The following is a 22834-nucleotide window of genomic DNA, read 5'->3' on the forward strand; positions in this document are numbered from 1 at the left end:
GACTGGTTTGGGTTGGGAGAGAGCTGAAAGCTCACCTTATTCTACTCCCTGCCATGGGTAGGACACCTCCCACTATCCCAGGCTGCTCCAGGCCCTGTCCAACCTGGCCTTGGACACTTCCACGGACAGGGTAGCCACAGCTTCTCTGGGCAACCTCTGCCAGGGTCTTCCCACCCTCACAGGGAACAATTCTCTGTCCTCTGGCAGTGGGGAAGCAATTCCTCCTTGACCTGCTCCTCCAGGCCCTTTTCCAAAGTTCCTCTCCAGCTCTCCCGGAGCCCCTTTAGGCATTGGAAAGGCCTCTGAGGTCTCTCTGGATCCTTCACTTCTCCAGGCTGAGCATGGGAGCTGTTTCCACCTCCACCCCAAGCCAGGAAACACTTCCCAGGGGCCAAGATCAGAGCAGCAGCAACCACCCCTCACAAATTGGGATTCAGGAATCTCTGTCCATCCCCTGCTGTCCCCAGGGCTTTGGAGGCACAGCCTTTCACCTCTCCAATGAAAAAATTCCATTGGAGCTTAATTCCACTTTTCCTTTTAATGCAAAAAAATAGCCAAACACATCTTCCTACCCTCCCTCACCCTCCCCAGGTGTTTTCTTTGCTGTTGTTTTGCTTAATATTTCCAGCCAAGCAGCTCCCACCCTCCCAGCCCTCCCAAACCTCCGTGGCTCTAAAGCCACCCGGTGCTTCCCCCCCTTCCATTTTCCCAGTGTGGCAAACCCCAAATGCATCTCCAACCACCAAAAAAGATGAGGGAAAGAGGGAAAACAGCGGGGTGCACAGTATTTCAGCAACGTGCCAGTTCTAACCCTGCCAAGAGATTATAGGAAGACAGAAGAAGAAATAATACAAAAATAAAACCACCAAACGAGTAGCGACAAGCATGGAGCAGCCTCAGCACACAGTGTAAACAGAAGCTGTCCCAATCCAAAATCTGGCTCTCCCGGAAAGCAACAGCACAACATGCTTTGTACACCCTGAAAGGTCCCTGCGGCACTGAGCAGCCAAGGGGAAGGATCTGGGTTTGAGCTTGAGTTGATATTTTTTGCCTTATACAAAAGGCTGAAGTGATCTCGGAGTCTTCAAGCGGTGTTTGCAGCACCCAGCCTTGCCAGGCAGGGAAAGGGATGTGGGAAAAGTGCCATGGGAAGAGGAGGGATAGGGATACAGGGACCCTGAGAAAACGTCCCAGGGCTTTGCAGCTGAGAAACCTGGACAAGGGAAGGGAGAGAGCAAACAAATACAAAAAATAGATATAAAAACAGTTTGGGTGGAGGAGAAGAACACGGACAGTAAATTCATTGTACTGCTGGCCTCCCCAAAGCAAGAAAAATAATAGAAAATCCCATTTGAGGTGACAGTGAAGGGTCTGACAGAATTCCCTTCCCTGGGTAAAATAAAAATACAAATGAGGTACCTGTTCCACCCCAAATCTGTCACCCCTTTTCATAGCCACATCCACACGCAAGCGTTATTATCTCTCAAATAAAGTCTCTGGGCCAGGGCAGCCCTGGAGCAGAAGCACCGAGGCATGGCTATATCCTCCGGGTTGGGTTGTCCAGCAAAGATCCAGTCTCTCCTTGACCCTGCCACAGGTGGTGTTGTTCAGTGCTCCACGGAGACAGAGCCTTGTCGATGTCTCACGTGTATTGTCAGCTTTGTTTTAAAAAACAACATTTTACACATACACACACATATATATATGTATATATACATATATATATATACAGTACAATGAAAATATCCATGTTAACAAATGGGGTGACTGGAAAAGATGCTTAACAAAAAAGCCTGAAATAAAACAAATTCCCAACTCTTCCCCTAACTGATGTGTGCCTTCCCCACTAGTCTTCCAAGACCACAATCTCCACATTATGGACCTGGTGCTGATGGTCTTCTACATCTCCCACCACCTTCTCCTCAGTCCTCAGCTCTGTCTCCAGGATCACAGCTTTGCCCTCTGATTCATTGGTGTCCGCCTCAGGATCTGGCGCTGGGTCAATCTCTATGATGGTCTGGCCATCATCCGAGGTGCCTTCCACAGCTTGGATGGTGGAAGTGATGCCAGACTCCATGGCCACCAGTTCCACGGGATTGACCATGGCTGCCACATTGGCCAGGGCCCCACTGTCCTGCATGGCTGCTGAGCTCAGCAGTGCCAGGCTGGAGGACGGGTGGAGGGTGACGGTGTCCGAAGAATTGGTCTTGGAGGATGAAACCACAGTGGCATATCGAAAGAGCTGGGAGCCAGACGGCAAGGTATGAACAGTCACCGGGCTGGAGCCTTGGTTGAGGGTTGCCACTGGGATGTTGCCCACAGAGAACTGTTGTCCAACAGGTGCGATGGCAATGGGGGAGATGACAGTGAACTGAGGCTGCTGGATGGGGGTGGAGGGGCTCAGGATGGTGGCAGAGGCTGGGCGCTGCAGACGGGGTCTCTTGGGAGGCTTGGGAGCGCTCATGGGCATCAGCACCACATTCTGGATGGTTTGGGACTTGGCCTTCTGGTCCCTGGCAAGTTTCTTCTGTTCTTCCAGCCGGCGCTCCAGGTCTGCAAAGGTAATGGTTGAGCAACACATCACACCAGGTTAAGTAGGAGCTCCTGGGGCTCCAGAACCATCATTCCCAGGTTTGTGACAGGAAGTCACCCAACCACCCAGTGAGCCTGATCTTGGCTTCTCCCTTGAGATCAAATGGCACCGAAGGAAAAGGGTAGGTTCTCCTGCCACCCACATAAACCTGGTCAATGTTCCAGCTGCCAGCACCTGGGGAAGACACAGGTAATATTCCATACTTGTTGGCAACTGCTACTGACAAGGAGATGGACATTTCTGCTCCCCACAAAGCTAAACCCACCTGCAAGGGAGAGTGGATAAACCCCCCCAGCAGTTGGAATTGCTTCTTGAGCTTGGCTGGGTCACCTCCCCAGGAGCCAAGCACCTACACTGGGGACAGCCAGCAGGATGCCTGGGTGAATGAAACATTCCCCTCAACCCTTGTCAGTGGGAACACTGTGTGCCAGAAGTAGCACAATGACCTAATTTATCCAGGGCAGTAGGGGACTAGGACATCTCAGATAACAACAGATCCTACAGGATGTGGTGAGGAGGAAGGCACATCCAGTGAGCAGTTCTGGGGATCCCAGGTCAGTCAGTGGCTTCACCTCAGGGGAAGTGAGCAGGATGCCCAATAGCACCACAAGACAAGCAGATAGCCCTGAGAGCCAAGACAAGGAGAAGCTCAGCACCCTATACTCAGAGACGCTTATTAGTTTGGGTACAGCACAACACTGTCCATGGCTCAGGTGACCATGGCACAGCACTGAGCTGGCAGGTTCTATCCCTGAAATCCTGAGGGAAATTGGACACATGCCCACAGCACCCCAGCTGCAGCAAAGGGCACAGACTTTGGGCTGTCCAATGTCCCAAGTAACTGCTCTCTGTGAGGCTGGGGAGAGAGGAAATTCTATGCAAGCCCTAGGACAGAAAAGGGTTAGGGTTGGATTGGGATGCACTTGTTTTGGAGCAGCCTGTACTGAACACTAACCCTAATTCATTGGGGTTGTGTGGAAGGAAAGTCATGTCCATTCCCAAGAGTAGCAGCAGGATGTGAACTGTTAGTAGGCACTTTACCTGCCAGTGTGTAAAGAAACTGCTCCTCTCCTTGCTCTGTCTGGTTTTTCCTGTTGTCCAGTACCTTCTTGACTGTGTCCATTAAGCCAAATGTATGGGCAACATTGTTCAGGACTGCAGCATCTCCAAGGAAAGGGCACAGGGATGTTACAACTTGGGCACTCAAAAGATGCTCCTGTTTCACCAAAATTTTTCTACTGCTCTTTAAAACTCTCTCTGTTCTTTCACAAGAGCTAGCTGAAAAAGGGAAACCAAACTCCCTCAATCTTCTGACATCCCTGGATTAAATAATTCCATTCACATGATAAAACAAATTGGACAGAGTTGTGGCACTCAAGCAGCTCCTCCTAGCTTCTGCAAATTAAAGTGCAATTTGTTATCACAGAAATACAAATGAGCTCTCCACCTACAAATCATCACCCCATGCTGCTGACAGTGTCATTAATGTGCCAAGCTCCACTGAAAGCTGTACAAAATGTCTATAAAATCCACTGACTTCAATCACTCACAGTTCCCAAAACCTGACACCTACCAGACTCAAAGATGTGCCAGTCCAAAGTTAAATTAGAAAATTAAAAAAAAAAAAAATACTCTGGGTAAAATGAAGTTTGTGGCTACATGGATATTCTTTCAGGAAGAGCATGAACACAAGAGGTGTTCACAGGGGCATGTGTCAAACCAGATTAGGGAGCCTGATCCAAGTTAAAAATAACCCTAAAAAGGGGAGGGGAATTATTTTTAACCCAGGTAATTTTCCTCATTGTTTCTGGTTCAGCCCCCAGAACAGGTTTTCTGGCACCAATGAAAGCAGAATGAAAAGTGAGGGGGCAGGACCTGTTTAAGCCTGCAGTGTGACAGGGAAGTGTTTGAGTAACTCCAGTATAAGTGACTCTGGGAAAGCTTCCATGAGGGCTGGGAGCTGTGGGCAGTCATCTGATGTTCCCAGCAAGCTGCCAGGGTCACTTTGCTCAGGGAACAGCATGGAATGTTGTGTCCTTGTGCTCTGAAGCAAAGGTACTTCACAGCTGGGCAGGCTGAGAACACAGACTGTGCTCCCACAACTCAGCTAAATGAGTGGGAACTCGCTCCCCATCCTGACTCACCAGCTTCACATGGTGGAATGGACCCTTAGCACAGTCGTTTGTTTTCTTTTCGCCCGCAACTGTCCTTTTGAAGTTTCTTCCTCACAACCTACCTGTTATCTGGAAGGGAGACTGACCCAACCGCTGCTGCACACCTCTTAGGACTTCTTCTATCTCCTTCTGGATGTTGCACACCACCTCTTCCATCAGCCCCACATCAGCTATTCCTTTCCAAAACATCAGTGTGTCCTCTGGCACAAAAGAGGAGGAAAAGAAGTCAACATGTGCAAGCATTTGGCATTTTTCCCACAGGGCCACCTTAAACTTCTCAGGCAAGTGTATCTTTTCAAGGTTACTACCTTTGCAAGGTAATTTGGCTACTGGGGTGGACAGGACATGTGAAAAAAATAACCAACCCAAAATCAAGCAAAATGGACTTCAGGCAGCAAATCAGGAACAGGTTTTTAGGCAAGTCCATGACTTCCAAGGCAACATTTCACATTTTTGCAAGGTGCAGAGCTTAAAATCATTATTTGAGGAAATTCTAGCTCAACTTCCATACTGATACAACAAGGGAATGCAAGGCCAGAGAGAGACAGAGCAGAGAGTTGACAGGGAACAAACACGACTCTGCTCTTTGTTGGTTCCAGCCTGCCTCCAGGCTGGCAGATGTGTTTCACATCCTTGGAATAAAACAGAAAAGCTCCTCACTGTAACCAGTAACATCTGATCTGAGGGATCATCCATCAGCCACGAGGCCAGGGCCGAAGTCCTACAGTGCTGAGGAGCTCCATTTGTAGAAAGCCTAGATGCCTGGGTAATGCTGGAGATCCAAGGGGCTGGGGGACAGCTTTGTCATTGCCCAAAATTTACTTATTTGCAGGATTTGGGTTTCCAAAATGTAACAGGGGAGGAGAGGGGAAGAAAACACCCAACAAGCAGCCTGAACTTACCTGAGATCTCATCCGTGTCCTTTTTCATGCCTTCCTCAGTGGCCATGGTGACAGCAGCTGTCAGAGCCGAGTTCCACTCGATCCCCTCATCCATACTCTCCTCCGACAGTGCTATCTGGGTGATGCTCCCTGCCAGAAAGCCTCCATCAGCTCCGTCCAACAGCCTGAATCCCTGCTTTGTTTCCCAAACCCTCAGCTCTCCCCAGGCTCTCTTTCACTCTTTGGGCCAGGTTTGTGCTTCTCATTGTAACTGTGACTGTGAAAAGCACTGGGACTTCTGAAGGGAAAACCATGTGCCTTGCACAGTGGAGTCCTGGCTCAAGGGAGCAGAAAGGGATCAGAATAAAGAAGGGAACAAATAAGGCTCAGCCCAGCCACCCTTCTCCCCTTGTATCATTCACAGGAAGCTCTGCACCCCTAATCCCCCACAAAATGGATCTGGGGTCTCAGCTGGTTTACAGAAGAGAAACTGATCTGATGCAATTTTAAGTTTCTGGATCAAATTTGGGACTAAACCAACATGCAGCCACTGTAAGTTGGCTACGGTGCTTTCCAAGAGATTCTCCTTACCCTAAGGACAACTCTGCCATGTCATCCACCCTGGGGCTCAGAGAAATGTAACCTATCCAGCTTAATGATATGGTACAGTTGGGAATAGTCTTCTCCCTTAACCTCAGCAAAGAGATCAGTTTCTACTCTGGAGCACAGGATCACTGAGAACTTGCAGTTGGAATGACAATCAAATCACATCCACCCACCACATCCTGTACATGGATGTTCTGAAGGAGGACAACATTTCTAAATTCACTCCTGAGACCAACTCATGCCTTTAAAACAGACTCCCAAATGGAAAATTTATCAGAAAATGCTGTGTGAGGTCTCACAGGTGTTTGATCCCTGCAAGGCTTTCAATCCTTCTGGCTATGAAGGCTGCCTCTCTGGAAAGCAGCTTCTTGATGCCAGCAGTTTTCCAGCCTTCCCAGTCCCGCAGAGCAGAGCTCCCTGACAGATGCTGCCAAGACTTCTCCAAACAGACACGAGAAGCATTTTCCTTCCCAGAAGCTAGAGCAATCTCCTGGTGCGACTTCCCTGATGTGCCCAGGGAGAAGGTGTAAAGCTTGTGTAGGAGGGAGAGGAGCATCAGAGGAAAGTTCCCATGGCACTGGTAACTGGTTTCGTACCATCAGCTGAGGCTGGAGTCTGCACCACGCTCTGCTGCCCTGGCACTGGTGCTCTTGCACTGCTGATCAGGAGATCAAACTTGGTGCTTCGACAGGTGTTGGTGCAAACTTTGTCGTGTTGGTAGAAGTCAATCTGCCCTGAATCCATCATCTTCCTGTGCAGGGAGTGGGGATAGAATAAGGCTAAGCTCAAATCTCAGCCTAGACACAAATGGGAATTCCACCTGGGAATGCTATGGCCATGGGAAGCAAAGAGAAAGGGACATCCCCTTCTTGCCCACTCTGCACCCAAAAAATCTCCTGCAAGGCTTACAAATGGCAAACACAAGTGATCCCCAGCTACATATACAGAGTTTCAGTCCCGTTCCACCCCAGGTTCCCCAGGCGATGACACTTCTATCCAGGGTGAGGGATCCTGACTCTCACATCATGGGGTCAGGATCTCTACAGGCTGCTGGCCAGGTACTGTGGGCCTCCAAGAGGCCTCCTGGGGACTGCAAAGCAGACAAAATGCCTGCTGGGGGTCCTGCAGCTGCAGGGGTGGAGCCCTGAAGCAGGACAGGGTCAAATACCTTAGCATGATTCCTCCAAGGCGAATGGCTCTCTTCCAGTCCTTCAGGGTAGACTTCCCAGCCAGGTGAACAAAGTGCTTTGGGCTAATCAGTTGGTCATTGAACTGGCAACAAGACAAGCAAAGGCTCAACTAACAGGGTAATATCACTTGGGAGGATTGGGACATCCAACACAGCTCACCTGAGCTCCCGCTTCCACCCAGAGAGGAGCTGCTTCTCAGATCCCCCCAGCTTTGATTGCCTGGGCACAGGAATGCTCACAGCTCCAGGAAGCATGTCTGTAGAGATGCCCTGCCAACCATAGGCATTCACAGCCCTAACCAAGAACAGCCCTGAAGGCTTTATATGAACCAAATCATCTCCTATGAACACGTATAGTCATTCTGGAGATCATTACAGGAAGTTTCTGTTACATCAAATGGCCCAGCAGCATCCAGCTGACACATCAGTTCTGCCCTACTCCAGTGACTTGAGTAGTTCCTGCTGAGGGGCAGAAGCACAAGGGACTTTGCTGTCACACTGCTATGCTCCCAGGTGGGAAGAGGTAACACCAAGATTTCCCTTCTCAATGCAACCTGCTTGTCAGGGAAGTGACAGGAGTGGAGTACCAGGACACCAAGGGAAAGGGAGGAGGCAAAGCTCTGCCAGATGTCAACACACATCTCCTGCCTGCCTTCAGTCCCTCCTCAAGGGCCAACACAACTGAAATACAAAGTGGGTAATATCCTTCCCTCCTTAATACACTCTTTCCATGCTTCTCCCCATCAAAAAACAACTTTAGCACCAACAATCAAAGGACTCAGGTTGAGACACAAAAACTTCCCAGGAATTCCTGTGGAGGCCAATAGCACAGCTGAAGAGCAGAGGAGGAATCCACTGTGAGTTTCTCCCTTACCTTCACACACTTGACATTAATTCCTGGACAGACAAACTTCTTCCAGAGAAGGATGGCTTTGCTCTCCCCACAGGTGATGGGATAGGCAATCTCGATTTCCTCACTCGTTTCAAGGGTGCTGGGGTCTGAGGGAGGAACAGCTCAAAATGAAACTTTCCACCCAAGAAGCTCCAATCCTACAAGGCAGGAGCTGGAAGCTCATAGGTTGTGAGACCTGCACTTGGGAAACCAAAAAAAAAAGGGCAGATCCCAGTTCAGGATCAGTCCTCTCTTCATCTTCTCAGAATTAGTTCAGATTAACTCTAACAGCAACTGGCATCTGCTTTTTTGGTATAACAATGCTCCAAATGAAGCTCATCTATAAGGAAACATGAAATCAGAAATCCAACACATCTCTAAGGGGGGAGGTGTAAATGAGAACAATCTAAGTGGCAACAAAATGGTTTAAAATTTGAAGCACAGATATCTCTCCGATTCTTGCAGCTCTGGTATCTCTTTAGCAACAATATCAGATATTTACTGATAAGATATTCTCTTCATGTGCAGAGTTTCTGCTAATCCTGCCAAAAGACTCATACCCACACAGGAACCAGAACTCTAGTCAAGATCTAGTGATAGCACCTGGTGACAGGATCCTTTTCCCCCACACTGCTCAGGATGGCAGAGAACATTTGGAGCCAACCTGCTCGGTTCTTATGAACGTCCAATCCAAACCACCGGACAGTTGGTTCAGCAAAGACCTCACAACCAGAGCCTGACGCTTCAGCCACCCACCTCATCACTGTCATTCCTGCTGCCAGTGTCTGCACACCAGGGTGACATCCTCGCTCCCCTGGACCCCATGGGAGCACTTATCACTCATTGCAGGAGAGCCAGGATGTTGCTTCTGTTACTTTGAGACCAAGCAGTAACAGCAGATTCTTATTCCAGAATGTGCCCAGCCCCTGTACCCATATCCATGCATATCACGGATATCATGGAATCAGCATCTGCAGGGGCAGAGCCAGAAGGAAGCCCAGCAAACTGGAGGCACCAGCCCTGCACAGGAGGGGATTCATCCATGCCAAGTGGGAACTCACCAATCCCTTCTTCCAGCTTGTGGATGGTGTGCGTTTCCACAGCCACCACAGCGGCGCTGGCCTCGGAGCCCTCTTGGTAAATCCTGTGGTGAAAGTGGCCATCCATAAACAAACTATATAAATCACGGGAAATTAGAATTCACAGCACAGGGTTAAAAAAAATCAGTAAATTTCTTTTGGCCAGTCCTCAAGGGACATTAATTTTGTCTGATACAGTTTCAATTACCTGGAATTTTCTGCGAACACTAATAAAACAAAACACTAGCAATCCCAAGGGCTGACACATGCAGAGGCATTCCCAGTGCTGTCATCCCACCCTGCACTCTGCCAACGCCACTGAGGCAGCTCTGCAGGCTTCCCTGTGCCTTTTTGTCTGCTTTCTGCCACCCTCGACAGCAGAAAGCAGAGCCATGTGTCCCAGGATTTCCATTCCAGCCCTGTGTGACAACCCAGCACAGGTGACCACAAAGGGAGGTAACTGTCAGGCCCACAGCCACCCTGCCCTGCAAATATCAAACTAGAGCCATTTTTTTTCCATCCTGATTGATCCAGAGTGAAGATGAAGCTACTCTCTGCAGCAGCTGCGAGGGAGCTACAAAGTCCCCTCCACATCCCAGCCCCACTTTATTTTAGAAGAGGATTATTTTAGGGGAGAGCTGGCACAGAGGCACCTGAAGGTCTGAACACACAGACCACCGCATCCAGCAGCTGCACTGTGACAAAAACCAACCCTGGGACTGGAGAAGGAAGAGAAGGACTGGGACACTGCCCCCACGATCAGGGAGCACTGCATCAACACAGCTTCACAGGAGAATTTCAGCCCTCGGTGGCCCCGTGACAGCCACACACACAAAAAGATTTAATCTATTGTATTTTCTCTCTCCCCTGCGTGGCACAAAACCAACGCAGACCTGGAAAACACAGTGACACTCCGTCCCTACACCACAAAAACCCACAGGGCTCCCCCAATCCCACCTCGCACCCCCCAGTCACACCAGTACCATCCTACTCACCCTTGCTGCACTGGCTGGAGCTGCAAAATCACTTGGGTTTTGGTATCCTCCGGGTTCTCCCCTTCATTCCCGTCACTTGGTACAACCACCACATCACCCACAGGGACGCTCACCTCGGCATTCGCCATCTCTCACATGAGCCCAGCGAGGTTTTCTCCTCCCTGTGGATCATGAGAGCTCAGAACAGATCCCAGAGGCAGATCCCACCAGTGTCATCCCACTCATAACTTCCTGAGCCAGCAGCTCTCTCCAGCTCTGAGCCCCCCAACCTGGCACCAAGGAACAAACCCACATGGATGGCTTTTGGCAAGAACGTGTTTCCAACACAAAGCTTCTCCTGCTGGTCCTGGCCAGCAGTGCTTCCAACCACCCTTGTGGGATGCTCTGGTCCACCCCAGCATGCGCTGATACCTCACTACCAGGAGCATGCCTGTGGATGATCCTTCCCAGTAGAAGTTGGTGTCAAGGTGTGATGCTAGCGCAGGAGGACCTGACAAGGGTCTTGGAGAAGCTGCACTCCCAGGGGATGTGCCTATGGTTGTGCACAAGGCATAGAGGTGGTTTTGCTATAGTGTGGGGCTGGAAGTCATCCCTGCAAGCCTGGGGTCTACCAGCTGCTGGGAAAGCCAATCTCAGAATCGTGCAATGGTTCAGGTGAGAAGGATCCTGAAAACTCATCTCGTCGTACCCCCGGCCATAGGCAGGGACACTTTCCACTGGACCAGGGTGCTCCAAGCCCCATGCAGCCTGGCCTTGGACACTTCCAGGGATGGGGCAGCCACAGCTTCTTTTCATAACAAGATCTCCTGGCGGGTGGCCCTGGTCGGGATACACCAGGTCAAACCTGGGGAGCCGCTGGCACAGGGGCCACGCGCCCACCCGGCTCCAGGCGTGGGACTTCCGCGGGTCCCCGCACCACATCCCGCTCCGAGGGGAAAGACAGACCCACCCGGGACCCCGCGAGAGACGGCGGGGCTTCCCCAGGATATCTGGCGCAGGGGGGGGGGTCAATACGACACGGACAAATCGCGGGGGCGATCGCGCCGAGGCCTTAAGTGAGGGGGAGGGGGCTGCACAGGGGACCCCCCCCGGCCCCCGCGGGCTCTCCGGGCTGCGGTCCGAGGGTCGCCGCCTCCGCCGAGCTGGGGTCGAGAGGTCACGTGAGCTGGGATCCGCGCGGCCACCCCGCGGCGCGCACGGCGGCCGAGGAGGGTGGCCCGCCCCCGCGAGGAGGCGCGGCCTCTCCCCGCCCTCCCCACGGCGCTGGCTACCCCCCCGCTACCCCCCCCCCCCGAGCGGCGCGCGCGCGTCGACCGCCCTCGGGGCAGCGGCGCCGGCACGTACGGCGGCGACCCCTCCCTCCCCTCTCGGCGGGGCCAGGCCCCCTCCCGCCCCGCCCCTTCGCGGCGCATGGTCCCTCCCGGCCCCCGTAGCGCGGCGCCGGCTGGGCCTTACCGTCGGCGAGCGGCCGAGACCGGGGGCTGTGGGACGGGGGAACGGGGGGATGGGGGGGGAAGGTGGGCCGGGCAGCAGCAACGCATGCGCAGTGCCCGCCGCGGCCTCGGCCGCCAGCACTTCCGGCCACCGCCTGCCTTAAAGGGGCCGACCGGTGAAGCACGCGGCGCTGTGCTGCTCCCTGGTGGCCGCCGGCAGTATCGCCTTCGTGGCTTCACTCGCCAGCCCACGAGTTGCTGGTGGGGGTGTCACGGCAGGGTTCGCTCCCCCCTGGTCTCAGAAGCGAGTCGTGGAACGCGCTACCGGGTATCTCCCGCCCCAAGCCAGCCCCGGCCGGACCACCGGGACCTCCCAAGGCCGGCCCGCCGAATTCCACACTGCCCCCGCCGCGCGGGCCGATCGACTGACAACGAGGCAGACCAATGGTGATGCGGGGTCGGACGGCGACAACCAATGGGCGCTGCAATGCGGGGGGGGGTCGGGGCGACATCGCTGCGGAGCCGCGGCGGGGCCGGGGCAGCGGCGGCGGAGGATGATGATGATGATGGTGGTGATGATGATGATGATGCGGGTGGGCAGCGGGGCGACCTCGGGGGCGCTGGCGCTGGTCCTGGTCCGCCGCTGCCTCCTGCTCGGCCCTCTGGGGCTGCGCTCAGCCGGCGCACAGGACGGTGAGTGCTGATTGCGGAGCGCTGGCGGCGGGACGTCCCACACCGGGACGCGGCACTAGGAGCCGCACTCCCACCAGCCCGGAGCTTCTGCTTCCCTCGCCAGGATGGGACTGGAACTTGGTGCGGGATGGGAACTGGGAAGGGGGGCCGGACGGGCCGGGAGGGGCTCTTCGCTGTGTCTGGAACGGGATCGAACCAGGATGGGCTACCGGGAACGGTTCCCCGCTGTGTCCAGACCGGATCACACCGGGACAGGATCGTCGTGGTTCGCCTGCTCCGCTTCCTTTCCGGAACAGGATCTCTGCCATTCCTCTGTCCCGTTACCGATCCGGGACAGGGTCCCTGCCATCCCTTTGCTCCAGTACCGATCCGAAACGGGATCCCCGCCATCCCTCTGTTCGGGTACCGGACTGGATGGGGTCCTCGCCGTCCGTCTGTCCTGGTACTGGTCCAGGACGGAGTCCCCAGTTCCTCTCTGCTCCGGTACCGGACGGGACGAGCTCTGTCCCTGTCCCCACCACCCCCGCATCACGCCGGTCCTGCACCCCCCATTTTCCCCGCAGCCCTTACAGCTCTCTCTGTCCCTGCCTCCGGTGGCGAGTACCCCGGGGTTCCCAAGAGTACCGCGTTCGTCTCCATCCCGCCTGCAGGGCTTTCGCAGGGAACCCCTAATCCACGGGTTAAGAGGATCGCTGGTGTTTATATGCAGAACCGGGAGAGCCGGGCAGTGGGCTCCATCCCGGGGATGCCGCGGAGCCCGGCAGCGTCGCTCCTGGGGGGATTTGTAGCCGAGGGGTCCAGGACGACCCTGAGGGAATATTCACCCAAACGTGATCCCAAAGTTCGTGTTTCCCTCGTCCCTAATTCATCCAAGAGCGAGGAAACGACACAGCATCCAAAGCATTATTCTCCCCGAGGGGAAACTGAGGCACGGGGACAGGCTGGGATCACTGGAGGCAGAATCCCGCTACGTCCCCCAAGTGTGATTTGGGGCACATCATGCAACGGGTTTCCACCTTATCCCAAACCCACTGGTGGACGTGGGGGAGCTTTCCCGGGGCTGGCAGCACGACAGGCTTTTATCAGAGCATCGCCCTGTTGTGTCTTTATTGCATCCTTTAAGAAAACAAACAAATCCCTGGCAGGAATGACCCCAGCGGGGTCTGGCCGTGAATTCACCCTCACCCACCAGAAATCCAGTTTTTGCATTTTTTGGGAGGGGAGTAAAGTTTCCATGGCTGGGGGCAAGTCCTCTGTGGCTCTGTCTTGGCTATTCCTGGCCCCTTGGTAGCATCTTTGGAGCCAAATTCCCAGGAGTGTCTGTAGTTCTCAGTTTATCTCTGGCATTCCCTCCCGGCATGCACTGGTGACACTATGATGTTTTTAACGAAGATTTCCTTTCCTTGGATGGGTTTTTCCCGGAATGGGTCCCCACAGCTCCTCTGTACCATCACTATGGATATGGAGCTGGGGAGGATCCATCCAAGACCCCCACAGTTGGGCTCATGTGTCCAGCTGTCCTGGCCATAGAGGGTTTTCCACGTAGATCCCAATGGCTTCAAATTTCTGTGCTAGAAACTCCCCCTAAAGACCCCAAATTTCTCTCCCCCACCAGAGCACCCCTTCTGGGAGCTATTGTCCTGGCAGCCCTGGGGTCCCCACTGCCCCCCCCCCCCCCCAGCCCCTACTCTTGGAGGGCCTGATCCTTTCCAGCTCTGCTCTAATGCTGCCTAGAAGGGGATAAAGTTGGTGATTTCTCCCAGTCCCACAGCATAAGCCCCCAGTTTGGATGCCAGCCCTTCCCACAGGCTGGGGAGGAGGGGGCTCTGTGGGGATGCTGGCAGCTTTCACCTCCAGCCCCCCTTTTTTTATCCCTGCAGGGTTTTCCCTTTCTAGCACTTTGTGTCGTCTCCCAGCGACAGTGAGGGGAGCCAAGGCTGGGCAAATCTATGCCCACCCATCTCTTTTCTGTCTGGCTGTGCCAGGATGATGCTTGGCAGGAGCAACAGCTTTTGGGGGATGTGGAGAGGAGGTGTTGAGCACTGGACTCCTACAAACACCCGGCCCACACAATGGGGCTGAGTGGTGCCTACCCCCTTTCCCTGCACCCCAATCCTGCCCAGAAATTCCAGCCAGGTCTCAACGCCAGGTGCTTTCTGCTTATTTCCAGGATATTCCCTCATGCCCAGAGGCAGTGAGCCCAGAGAAAAGCCCCTTTTGTGGTGGTGTTTGGCATCACCCTGGGAAGGAGACAATGAGGATGCAGCTGCCCAAGGTTATTCTCAAGGTCAAGGCTGCAGTCAGAGGGTCCCGGGGGCTGCCCAGTGCTGTACAGCGCCATGGAGTGGCAATATTCTCTCCCTGAATCCTTTTACATCCCTCCAAATTGGGGTTCTCCTGGACTGGGAGATGTAGAGGAGCTGAAGGTAGAGGGGTGTGCTGGGTGGCTGTGGGGGAAACTATGGTAGCTTCATCCCTGGATCCTGCTGTGGACAGTTCCCAGTACCAGTGGCATCCAGAAAAGCCACCAGAAAATGATGCTTTGGATGAGGAAAACATTTGAAGAGGCTGCAGGTGCCATGGGGTTGTTCTGGGGGGGGTCTTACTAGGGGGGAAAACTGAGGCAGGGAACAGCCTGTCTGAGCCCTCTCCCCGGTGTCTCTGCAGGAAATGGCTGTGGCCACACGCTGCTGACACCCCACAGTGGCACCCTGAGCTCCAAGAACTACCCAGGCACATATCCCAACCATACCATGTGCTGCTGGCGGCTCCAAGCCCCTGCGGGCACCTCCCTACTCCTGGCATTCGGGGATGTGGATCTGGAGCCCTCGGAGCACTGTGCCCACAGCTCCTTGCTGCTCACTGACACCCAGACTGGCACTGCCTATGGTAAGGGGAGTCCTGGGAGAACTGAGGCAGGGGTGATACAATGTTGTGTATAGGGAGAACAGCAGGAAAATCTGGGGTTTTAGCTGATTTCATCATGGGGAGGGAGGATATCTAAGGAGGGGGGTAACCAACTGGGGTAGTATCCAAGGAAGGGGGTATTTGAGGAGGGGATATCCAAGGAGGGGAATATTGGAGGATGAGGGGTACCCAGTATCTGATGAGTGGGTTATCCAAAGAAGAGAAACATCCAAGGGTGGGGATACCTGAGAAGTGGAGGTACCCAAATGGAGGGGATGGATGGAGGATGTCAAAGGAGAGTAATATTTGCAAATGGGGATATATCTGAGGAGGTGGGTACCCAAGGAGATGATTATTGCCAGGCTTGGGTGGGGAACTGCCCAGCTGGGACCAGATGCAGCCACTGAATAATTAATTTGTCGGCCCAGCTGCTGCCCAAACGCTTCCCAGGAATTTCCCAGGCAGATTTAATGGTCTTGGAGGGATTTGGCAGCACTGGGAACATGACGAGCGCTGAGGAAAACATCAAGTGATGGGGTGGGATGGAGGAGCAGCCCTGGTGAGGGGCAGGGACTGGATAGGAGATGCGATGGGAAATGTGGGATGGAAAGGAGCCGTCTTGGATCATGAGACTGGGAGTTTTCCCTGTTCTTCAGGGCTTTCACCCTTCCTGGGCTGGTCCCCAGAAGGGTGACATCATGCAAGGTCCCATCCCCTCTGCTGTGGCCTCAGGGACCAAAGCTAAGAGACATCCTGGCTCCAGGCTGAGACCCAGGAATGTGGGAAGGGAGGGGGGGACCCCAGATTATTGGGGGCCTGGGGGAGGTGGCTAGGCACCTGCAGCCCCTTTGGGTGCCTCAGGGCTATGCCAGCATGACACAGAGCTTGGGTTACACTCCCTCTCCCGTGGCTGACGCCGGTCCTTGAGAAGTCCCAGATGTTTTTCAGGAAGCGGCTGGAGCAGGCGGAGGCTGTGGGTTCCGTCCTGCTGACTCAGAGCCGGTGTCTGGCCCCTGGCCTGACTCCGTTGGGGTGTGGCAGGCAGGGTCCCCATGGGGGTGGCAGCCAAGGGATTCCCAGCTCCCAGGGTATCACCGAGATCCATACAGAGGTGGCACCACTGACCCAGGGCAGTGCTGGCATCTGGCAAGAGGTGGAAGGGAAATCTTCATGTGGGTCCTCTGCATCTCATCTGCATATTGTGCAAACTTCAGTTCTGTCACTTATGTGACATCTCCACGTGCACGTGTCCCATGTTTCCTGGGATTGACCTCCTGGTTCAATATGACCCAGGCAGGATGAGGGTGTGGGTCAGGGTAGGGAAACTGAGGCACGGGGGGAGGTGTCACTGGCAGCCCCAGGGGAACACAGGGACACAGTTCCCTGTCCCCAGAACAACAGGGGCATTTTCTCAATACATTTCTGGGTACCCAGAGGTCCCAGTGGTGGGCATGATACAGAGCAGAGCGATGTGGGGGACAGGGGGTGGTGGCAGTTCAGGGATTGGATCCACCTTCTGTCCCTAGCTGGGACAGAAGAGATGTCCCTAAGGAATCTGCCTGCCTGCTAAGCTGAAGTTTTAATCAGGGAGATGGAATTGCAAATTAATGTGGGTTAAATGGGGGGAGGAGACAGTTGAGGAAGCAGCTTCAGCAGCACCTGTGAAAGGGGACATGGGAGGAGACAAGGACACAGCTCCCATTTTGGGGTCCTGTGGGATAATGCTGCATATACCAGTCTCTGCAGTGGGGGATGTGGTGGCAGGTGCCCAGTGAGGGCAATGGCACCACCGTGGGGCTGGGACCACCCTGTCATGAGGTTGCCTTGGGATGGGACCACCTTGGGTGTAGGACCATCCTGGAACATGGGACCATTCTCAGGATGGGACCAGCCTGGCATGGGGCCTTGCTGCATGGGACCACCCTTCAGCACCCTGGTGCTCAGACTACCTTGAGGATAGGCCACCCTGGACGTGAAACAACTCTGGGACCACCCTGAGCAGAGTCCAAATGCCTGAGCCCCCTGGCCTTGGCAAGGACTAAGCTAGGGGAGGTGAAGTCCTGGAGTCCAGGTGCCCAAGTGCATCCTCAGGGATGCCAAATCCTCTCCATGGTGCCATCCCTGCTGGCAGGGCCCTACTGTAGGAACTCCATCCCTTCTGCTCCACTCCTGGTGACAAACTCCAGCACTGTGACCGTCCTGTTCAACACCAGCAGCCACCGCTCGGGACGAGGCATCCTCCTGTCCTATGCCACCTCGCAGCACCCAGGTATGGGAGCAGCATGCTCTGGGACACAGAGACACCCCTGGGATGTGTCCTGGCCCATGCAGGGGCATGAAGGGAACTCCTTGCTGACCCCAGGATGAGCTCCCATTGCCCTGAGCTCCCTGAACATCCATGTTCTCCATGGGAGCCCCCAGGCCATACAGCCAGCTGGGACCCCTTTGAGAACCTTGAACCCTCAAGTCAGGTGGCACCCCAATATCAGGCAGTGCCAGAGGCACCATAGATTATGGGGCCAATGGCTGCAGGGAGCCATCCCTTCCTGCCCCTCCAGACATGGAAGTATGAAGGGCAGAACCCAGATGAGGAGCAGAATTCGATTGGGAAGGGGAATGGGATGCCCTGGGGCATAAGTGGGTGTGTGCTGTGGGGCAGGCAGGACCCTCACCCTGGGGTGTCCCTTCCTTGCAGACTTGGTCTCCTGCCTGGTTCGAGGCACCCACTACACCCAGGAGCACATCAGGTGAGTGGGGAATGGTCCCATTTTGGTGGCTCCTGCCGCAGTGGTCCCAATCAGCCCTGGTTTCATCCCTGTCCCTCTCCTGAAGTACACCTCTGGTAGGATGGGGAGCAGAGTGGGTATGCAAAGGGGGTTTGGATGGAAGGGAGCCCTCACCTACCCCTTACCATGTGTTTCAGTGTGTACTGCCCTGCAGGCTGCAAGGACATCCATGGGGACATCTGGGGCAACCCGAGCCAGGGCTACCGGGACGTAAGTGTGGGCACCATGGTGCACCTGCCAGGGATGGTCCCCACAGCACGTGTGGCCACTGCTTGTCACCCCCAGCAACCCAGAGGTGATGAGTGTGGCCTTGGGGTGCCCCACGGGGTGCTTGGGCCAACTCTGGGGGGCTGCCCTTACTCCCCACTCCCTGCAGACATCGGTGCTGTGCAAGGCAGCCGTGCACGCTGGGGTGATTGCAGATGAGCTGGGCGGGCAGGTCACCCTGTCCCGGGAGAAGGGGATCACGCTCTATGAGTCAGCCTTTGCCAACGGGCTCCGCTCCAAAAGGTGGGTGAGGAGTGGCTGGGGCTGCACCCCACATGGAGCTGCAGGACTCACCTGTGCTGACACTGGGAAACTGCCACCCCTCAGTTTCAGAGACCCCAGGGTTTATTCACCACATCTGATGCTCCCCCTGCGTTCTTCCACACAGGGGATCTCTGTCCGAGAAGCGACTCATATTCCACAAAGGTATTTTTTTCCTATTTCCCCTGAAATTAAGGCATGATTTTAGCTGTCAGACCTGGTGCCACCCCCATGTGCCTGGTTGGAGTTTTTGGGTTCCCAGTCTGCTGTCTCCTGTCCCCAGCCTGTGATGATGTCCTGGAGATAGTCGCTTTCAATGCCTCATCCTGGTGGCACGAGGTGGACATGCTGGGCCAGGACCGAGCCTGGGTGGCCGAACGGGCAGCACTCAGCACCACTGGCCACTCCTGGGCAGCCGAACCCGGCGCCAAGGCTGCCTGGCTGGAGCTGGATCTGGGCACCCGAAGGAATGTCACAGGTGAGAGTTGGCCATCAGAGGGGGACAACAGCTGCCTGTGTCCCCCCATGCCACCCTGACCACTGTCCTCCCACTGTGCCAGTGTCACTGATCCCCACAAAACTGGCCAGGGCAGTTGCACCCTCGTAACTCCCAGGATGCACTGTAGTTCATTGTGCTGTGGTTTTACTGGTACAAACTGGGATGCAGAGTGCATGAGCCCCCCCAGCTGCTCCTGTCCTCCTTTTGTCCCTTTGCCCCCCTCATCTGCAGTCACTTCTGGGATGAACAAGTTAATATGCTCTTGTATCTGGTGCCAGTAAGCATCTTTTGTCCGGCCTGAGCCTGCTAAAAGCAGGGGCTTTGTGCACCAGCAGCTGGCAACCACAGCGATGAAAATAGGGACATTGTCTGGCCGGAGGCTGGAGGAGGGAGAAATGCAGGGCTGGCAGCCAGGGCTGGAGGTTATTGGTTCCTGGGGGCAGGCCAGAGTGTCCTACACTGGAATCTGCCACCCAAAACTCCTCCCAGGGTCAGAAAGATCCCCCTCTGCCAGTTGACATGTCCTGCCCTCCTAGTCCTTTCCCAGCTGGGTCTTGAGTATCCCAGAGATGGGGATTATTCCAGCTGGGAGAAGAAGGCAGTGGGGTAGAGGGCTGCCCTTCCCCAGCCCCACAACCCCTGACTGACAGCAGGGACCCCCCTCCTGCATTCATAGGCATCATCACAAAGGGCTCCTCTGAGCAGCACAACTACTACGTGACGTCCTACCATGTCTCCTCTAGCCGCGACAGGAAGAATTGGAGACCCTACAGAGGCAGTAGTGGCCAGGAGGACAAGGTGGGCATGGGGAGAACATCACAGGGCTGAGACTCCCTGCCCATGGATATATGGCCATTGGTGTATCTTCACCCTCTCCGGTAGGTGTTTGAAGGAAATGCTGACAGCCAGGGGGAGGTCTCCAATGCCTTTATCCCCCCCATTGTCGCCCGCTACATCCGTGTCACACCACAGAGTTGGCATCAGAGTGTGGCCCTGAAGGTGGCCCTGGTGGGCTGCCAGCTGGCACGGGTCCACGCACCCCGTCCCAATGGTAAGCCCCTCCACAGGAGCTCAGACTCCCATGTCCAGAACATCCTCCTGGGACCTTCACCTCCCTGAGCACACAGCGGTGGTCCCACAATCACAGTCCCCATTGCTGCTCTGTCCCATAGTGCCCAGTGTCTCCAAGGAGGTCCTTGAACCCACCAGCCGCCCAGCCAGCTGCACCCCCATCTCTGGCATCGCTCTGGACCCAGAGAAGGCAGGTGGGTGCCATGGGGGGCTGTCCTTGGGGTGCAGCATTGTCTTTTGGTGTTTCAGGTGCCACTGGGGCTTCATCCCCCTGTGGGAACACATTGATTTTCCTCTAGTGATCCCAAGTGGGCTCCTGGCATGCATGGGTGCAAAGAGGTGGGATGGGGACCCAGGGGGCTGACACCACCCTCCCTCCCCAGGCTCCACATTGTTGGCAATGCTGCTCATTGGTGGCTTTGTGCTCCTCTGCTCCTGCCTCCTGCTCCTGGCTTTCCTCTGCTACAAGAAGAGGTTGGTCCTGTCTTGTCCCCTACTTTGCCCTGGGGGACTCAGCATCACCTCCCCAAATTGCAGCAGCTTCATCCAGCTGCTCACCAGATCCCAAGGGGTGCAGCTGCTTATGCAACGGGTGTGAGGAGATGGGGGGTGATGGGCACAGGGTAGCTGGGACTTCTTGCCCCATCTTGCCTCTCCCCTTGGCAGGAAGTCAGCAGCGGAGCTGAACTGTGGGATCACAAAAGGTAAAAGGGTCCACAACTCCTCCCCAAAATCGGGGATCTGTGTGCCGTGGGGTGCAGCTGGTTTATCTGGTGCTGCTGCCAAGCTCAGAATTGTCCCACCCCCCAGGGGCACGTGCACATCCAGGTGACAGCCTGTGACAACCGAGGGTTTCCTCTCCCTCCCCAGGGTACCCCAAGCTGGAGTCGAGCCAGGTTTGCTCCCTGCAGAGCCTGCCAGCCCCTAGCCTGTCCTCCTTCCCCATGGCCCCCACACCAGGGGACCTCAGCCAGACCCATTTACCAGGTAACAGGGACATCAGGGTATGAACTGGTCCCTCAGCCCAGAGCTGGGGCCAAATCTTCCCGTTTGCACCTCCCTCCCTATTCTGGTCTGACCCCTCCCCTGCATCGTGGTCCTGTGCAACAGGGAGGCCCTGATAAATTAGACGTGCCCATTTAATTATTATGATTATTATAATTTCTTGTAAAATCACCACACGTTATTTAGTAGTAGCAGTCCACCTTGATGACAGTTGTTGCCACTGGAAAATTGCTGGGGGCAGCAAGGGCTCCTCTCTGTGGTGTGGCAGAGGAATGTGGGGTCTCCATGGGGAGGTGCCCTGCCCTGGGTGGGTTTTGGCAGTTTTCCTATCCCTGAAAGTCCAAACACGCTCAGTTTTTCAACCCACCTCACCCACCTCTGCCACAGCACCATGACCCTCCTGACACAGCAACCTCCCTGTTTCAGAGTACGCTGAGCCAGACCTGGTGCAGGTGAGCCCCAGCAGCCAGACAGGTCCCTGCACCTTCAAGCCACTCCTGGAAGAAGGCTACACTCTGCCGCTGGTCCTGAGCCACTATGACATCCCAGGAAAGCACCATGAGTACGCGGAGCCGCTGCCACCAGAGCCTGAGTACGCCATGCCGTTTAGTGAGCCGGAGCCCATTGGGATGCACCGCAGCACCTGCAGCATCGCAGGGCCTGCCGGGTGCTCCCTGGTGCAGTACCAGACACCTGCCCTGCGGCCCGGAGAGCTGCCAGCTGGGGTGGAGCAGACTGGCAGCCCCTGTTCTGAGGGGTCCTGTGCGTGGCCTGGGCGCTGTCCCCTCGCACACGTGTACCATGAAGCCTTATGAGAAGGGGAACACAGCAGCATGATATTGGGTGTGGGGGAAGGCATGTAAAGGAGGACCTTCCCCGCGGTAGCACGGGGCTTTGTTAAAATAATCCTATGTAAATATATTGCATATAGAAAGACAACTGTGGAATGCAGCGCCCCCCCGCCTTTCCCACTGCTGTAGATTCAAACCCTGTCCCCTTACAAGAACAAACGCACTCTCCATTCAGCCGCTTTCTGCCTTTCACCGATGCCGGGGTGCCGGAACGAGCGGTTACCGGCAGCCCCCCCCACAAAAATTGTGCTTCCGAAATCTCTTGATGTCGATTCCGCGGGGGTGGCACGCGGCCCCCCCGTGCCACGCACGGCAGAAGCCCTTTTTAGAGCCCCTCCCCGGCCCTACCCACCTTGGGAAAGCGCCGGTGGACTGGCTAGGTCAGGGCGAGGAGCACCGAGACTACCATACACATGTCTGGTGCGTCTGTTCTTTTATCCTTCCTCATCTAGATCTTATTTCTCCTGGCCATTTCTGCTGATTGTCCCTCAAAATTGCCGTTTTCCCCGCTTTTTAGCCGGCCGGGGTTATGCAAATCGCGCGGGGCATGCTGGGCATGCTTCTTCCCTGAGGCAGCGCGGAGAGGAGGAGCGCCTTTGGCGAGAGGGCCATGGCACGCACGCGCGCGCAGGCAGACTCGCTTCTGATTGGC

The 22834-nt window shown here is 55.2% G+C and overlaps 2 protein-coding genes and 1 non-coding gene across 10 annotated transcripts; 1 reads left to right on the forward strand and 2 right to left on the reverse strand.

The window, feature by feature from the left end:
• Positions 1-1273: 1273 nt before the first annotated feature.
• On the reverse strand, positions 1274-22416 carry GMEB1 (glucocorticoid modulatory element binding protein 1). Of its 2 annotated transcripts, none has more exons than XM_014258669.2 (10): positions 22333-22416; positions 10410-10570; positions 9397-9479; positions 8318-8442; positions 7423-7526; positions 6851-7005; positions 5670-5798; positions 4830-4967; positions 3635-3757; positions 1274-2553 (listed from the first exon to the last, which is right to left on the reverse strand). In XM_014258669.2, exons 2-10 carry the CDS (start codon positions 10535-10537, stop codon positions 1847-1849), a joined length of 1692 nt encoding a protein of 563 aa, XP_014114144.1. In that variant the 5' UTR covers positions 10538-10570; positions 22333-22416; the 3' UTR covers positions 1274-1846. The 2 variants fall into 2 exon arrangements, with proteins under 2 accessions (XP_014114144.1, XP_005529900.1); XM_005529843.3 differs by lacking the exon at positions 22333-22416 and adding an exon at positions 11865-11943.
• Positions 12070-22270, forward strand: LOC102102582 (discoidin, CUB and LCCL domain-containing protein 1-like). Of its 7 annotated transcripts, XM_088067457.1 has the most exons (16): positions 12262-12289; positions 14706-14810; positions 15203-15424; positions 17574-17711; positions 18138-18189; positions 18366-18438; positions 18605-18738; positions 18884-18921; positions 19040-19234; positions 19932-20053; positions 20138-20306; positions 20428-20520; positions 20710-20800; positions 20993-21030; positions 21197-21313; positions 21758-22270. In XM_088067457.1, the coding sequence occupies exons 2-16, from the start codon at positions 14717-14719 to the stop codon at positions 22144-22146; spliced, it is 1965 nt and encodes a 654-aa protein (XP_087923583.1). In that variant the 5' UTR covers positions 12262-12289; positions 14706-14716; the 3' UTR covers positions 22147-22270. The 7 variants fall into 7 exon arrangements, with proteins under 7 accessions (XP_087923585.1, XP_087923583.1, XP_005529901.3 ...); XM_088067459.1 differs by lacking the exon at positions 14706-14810 and having other exon boundaries at positions 12070-12289; XM_005529844.3 differs by lacking the exons at positions 12262-12289; positions 14706-14810 and adding an exon at positions 12371-12535.
• Positions 22382-22509, reverse strand: LOC148182517 (U11 spliceosomal RNA). The gene has a single exon (XR_015774617.1). It is a non-coding gene; the product is annotated as a U11 spliceosomal RNA (small nuclear RNA).
• Positions 22510-22834: the final 325 nt, after the last annotated feature.

The sequence above is a fragment of the Pseudopodoces humilis genome, chromosome 27 (assembly GCF_049639895.1).
Source record: "Pseudopodoces humilis isolate 2021_Gansu_Grassland_sample_001 chromosome 27, ASM4963989v1, whole genome shotgun sequence".
NCBI classification, from domain to species: Eukaryota; Metazoa; Chordata; class Aves; order Passeriformes; family Paridae; genus Pseudopodoces; species Pseudopodoces humilis.

Bases quoted from the DNA above. Each gene is read 5' to 3' on its own strand.
- GMEB1 (XM_014258669.2), bottom strand. From the start codon at position 10,537: ATGGCGAATGCCGAGGTGAGCGTCCCTGTGGGTGATGTGGTGGTTGTA. The intron at 7,527-8,317 runs GTAAGGGAGAAA...TCTTGTTGCCAG, and splicing joins TTAATGTCAAGTGTGTGAAG to TTCAATGACCAACTGATTAG. The intron at 4,968-5,669 runs GTAAGTTCAGGC...CTTTTGTGCCAG, and splicing joins GGACACGGATGAGATCTCAG to AGGACACACTGATGTTTTGG.
- LOC102102582 (XM_005529844.3), top strand. From the start codon at position 12,397: ATGATGATGATGATGGTGGTGATGATGATGATGATGCGGGTGGGCAGC. The intron at 12,536-15,202 runs GTGAGTGCTGAT...GTGTCTCTGCAG, and splicing joins CTCAGCCGGCGCACAGGACG to GAAATGGCTGTGGCCACACG. The intron at 18,190-18,365 runs GTGAGTGGGGAA...CATGTGTTTCAG, and splicing joins TACACCCAGGAGCACATCAG to TGTGTACTGCCCTGCAGGCT.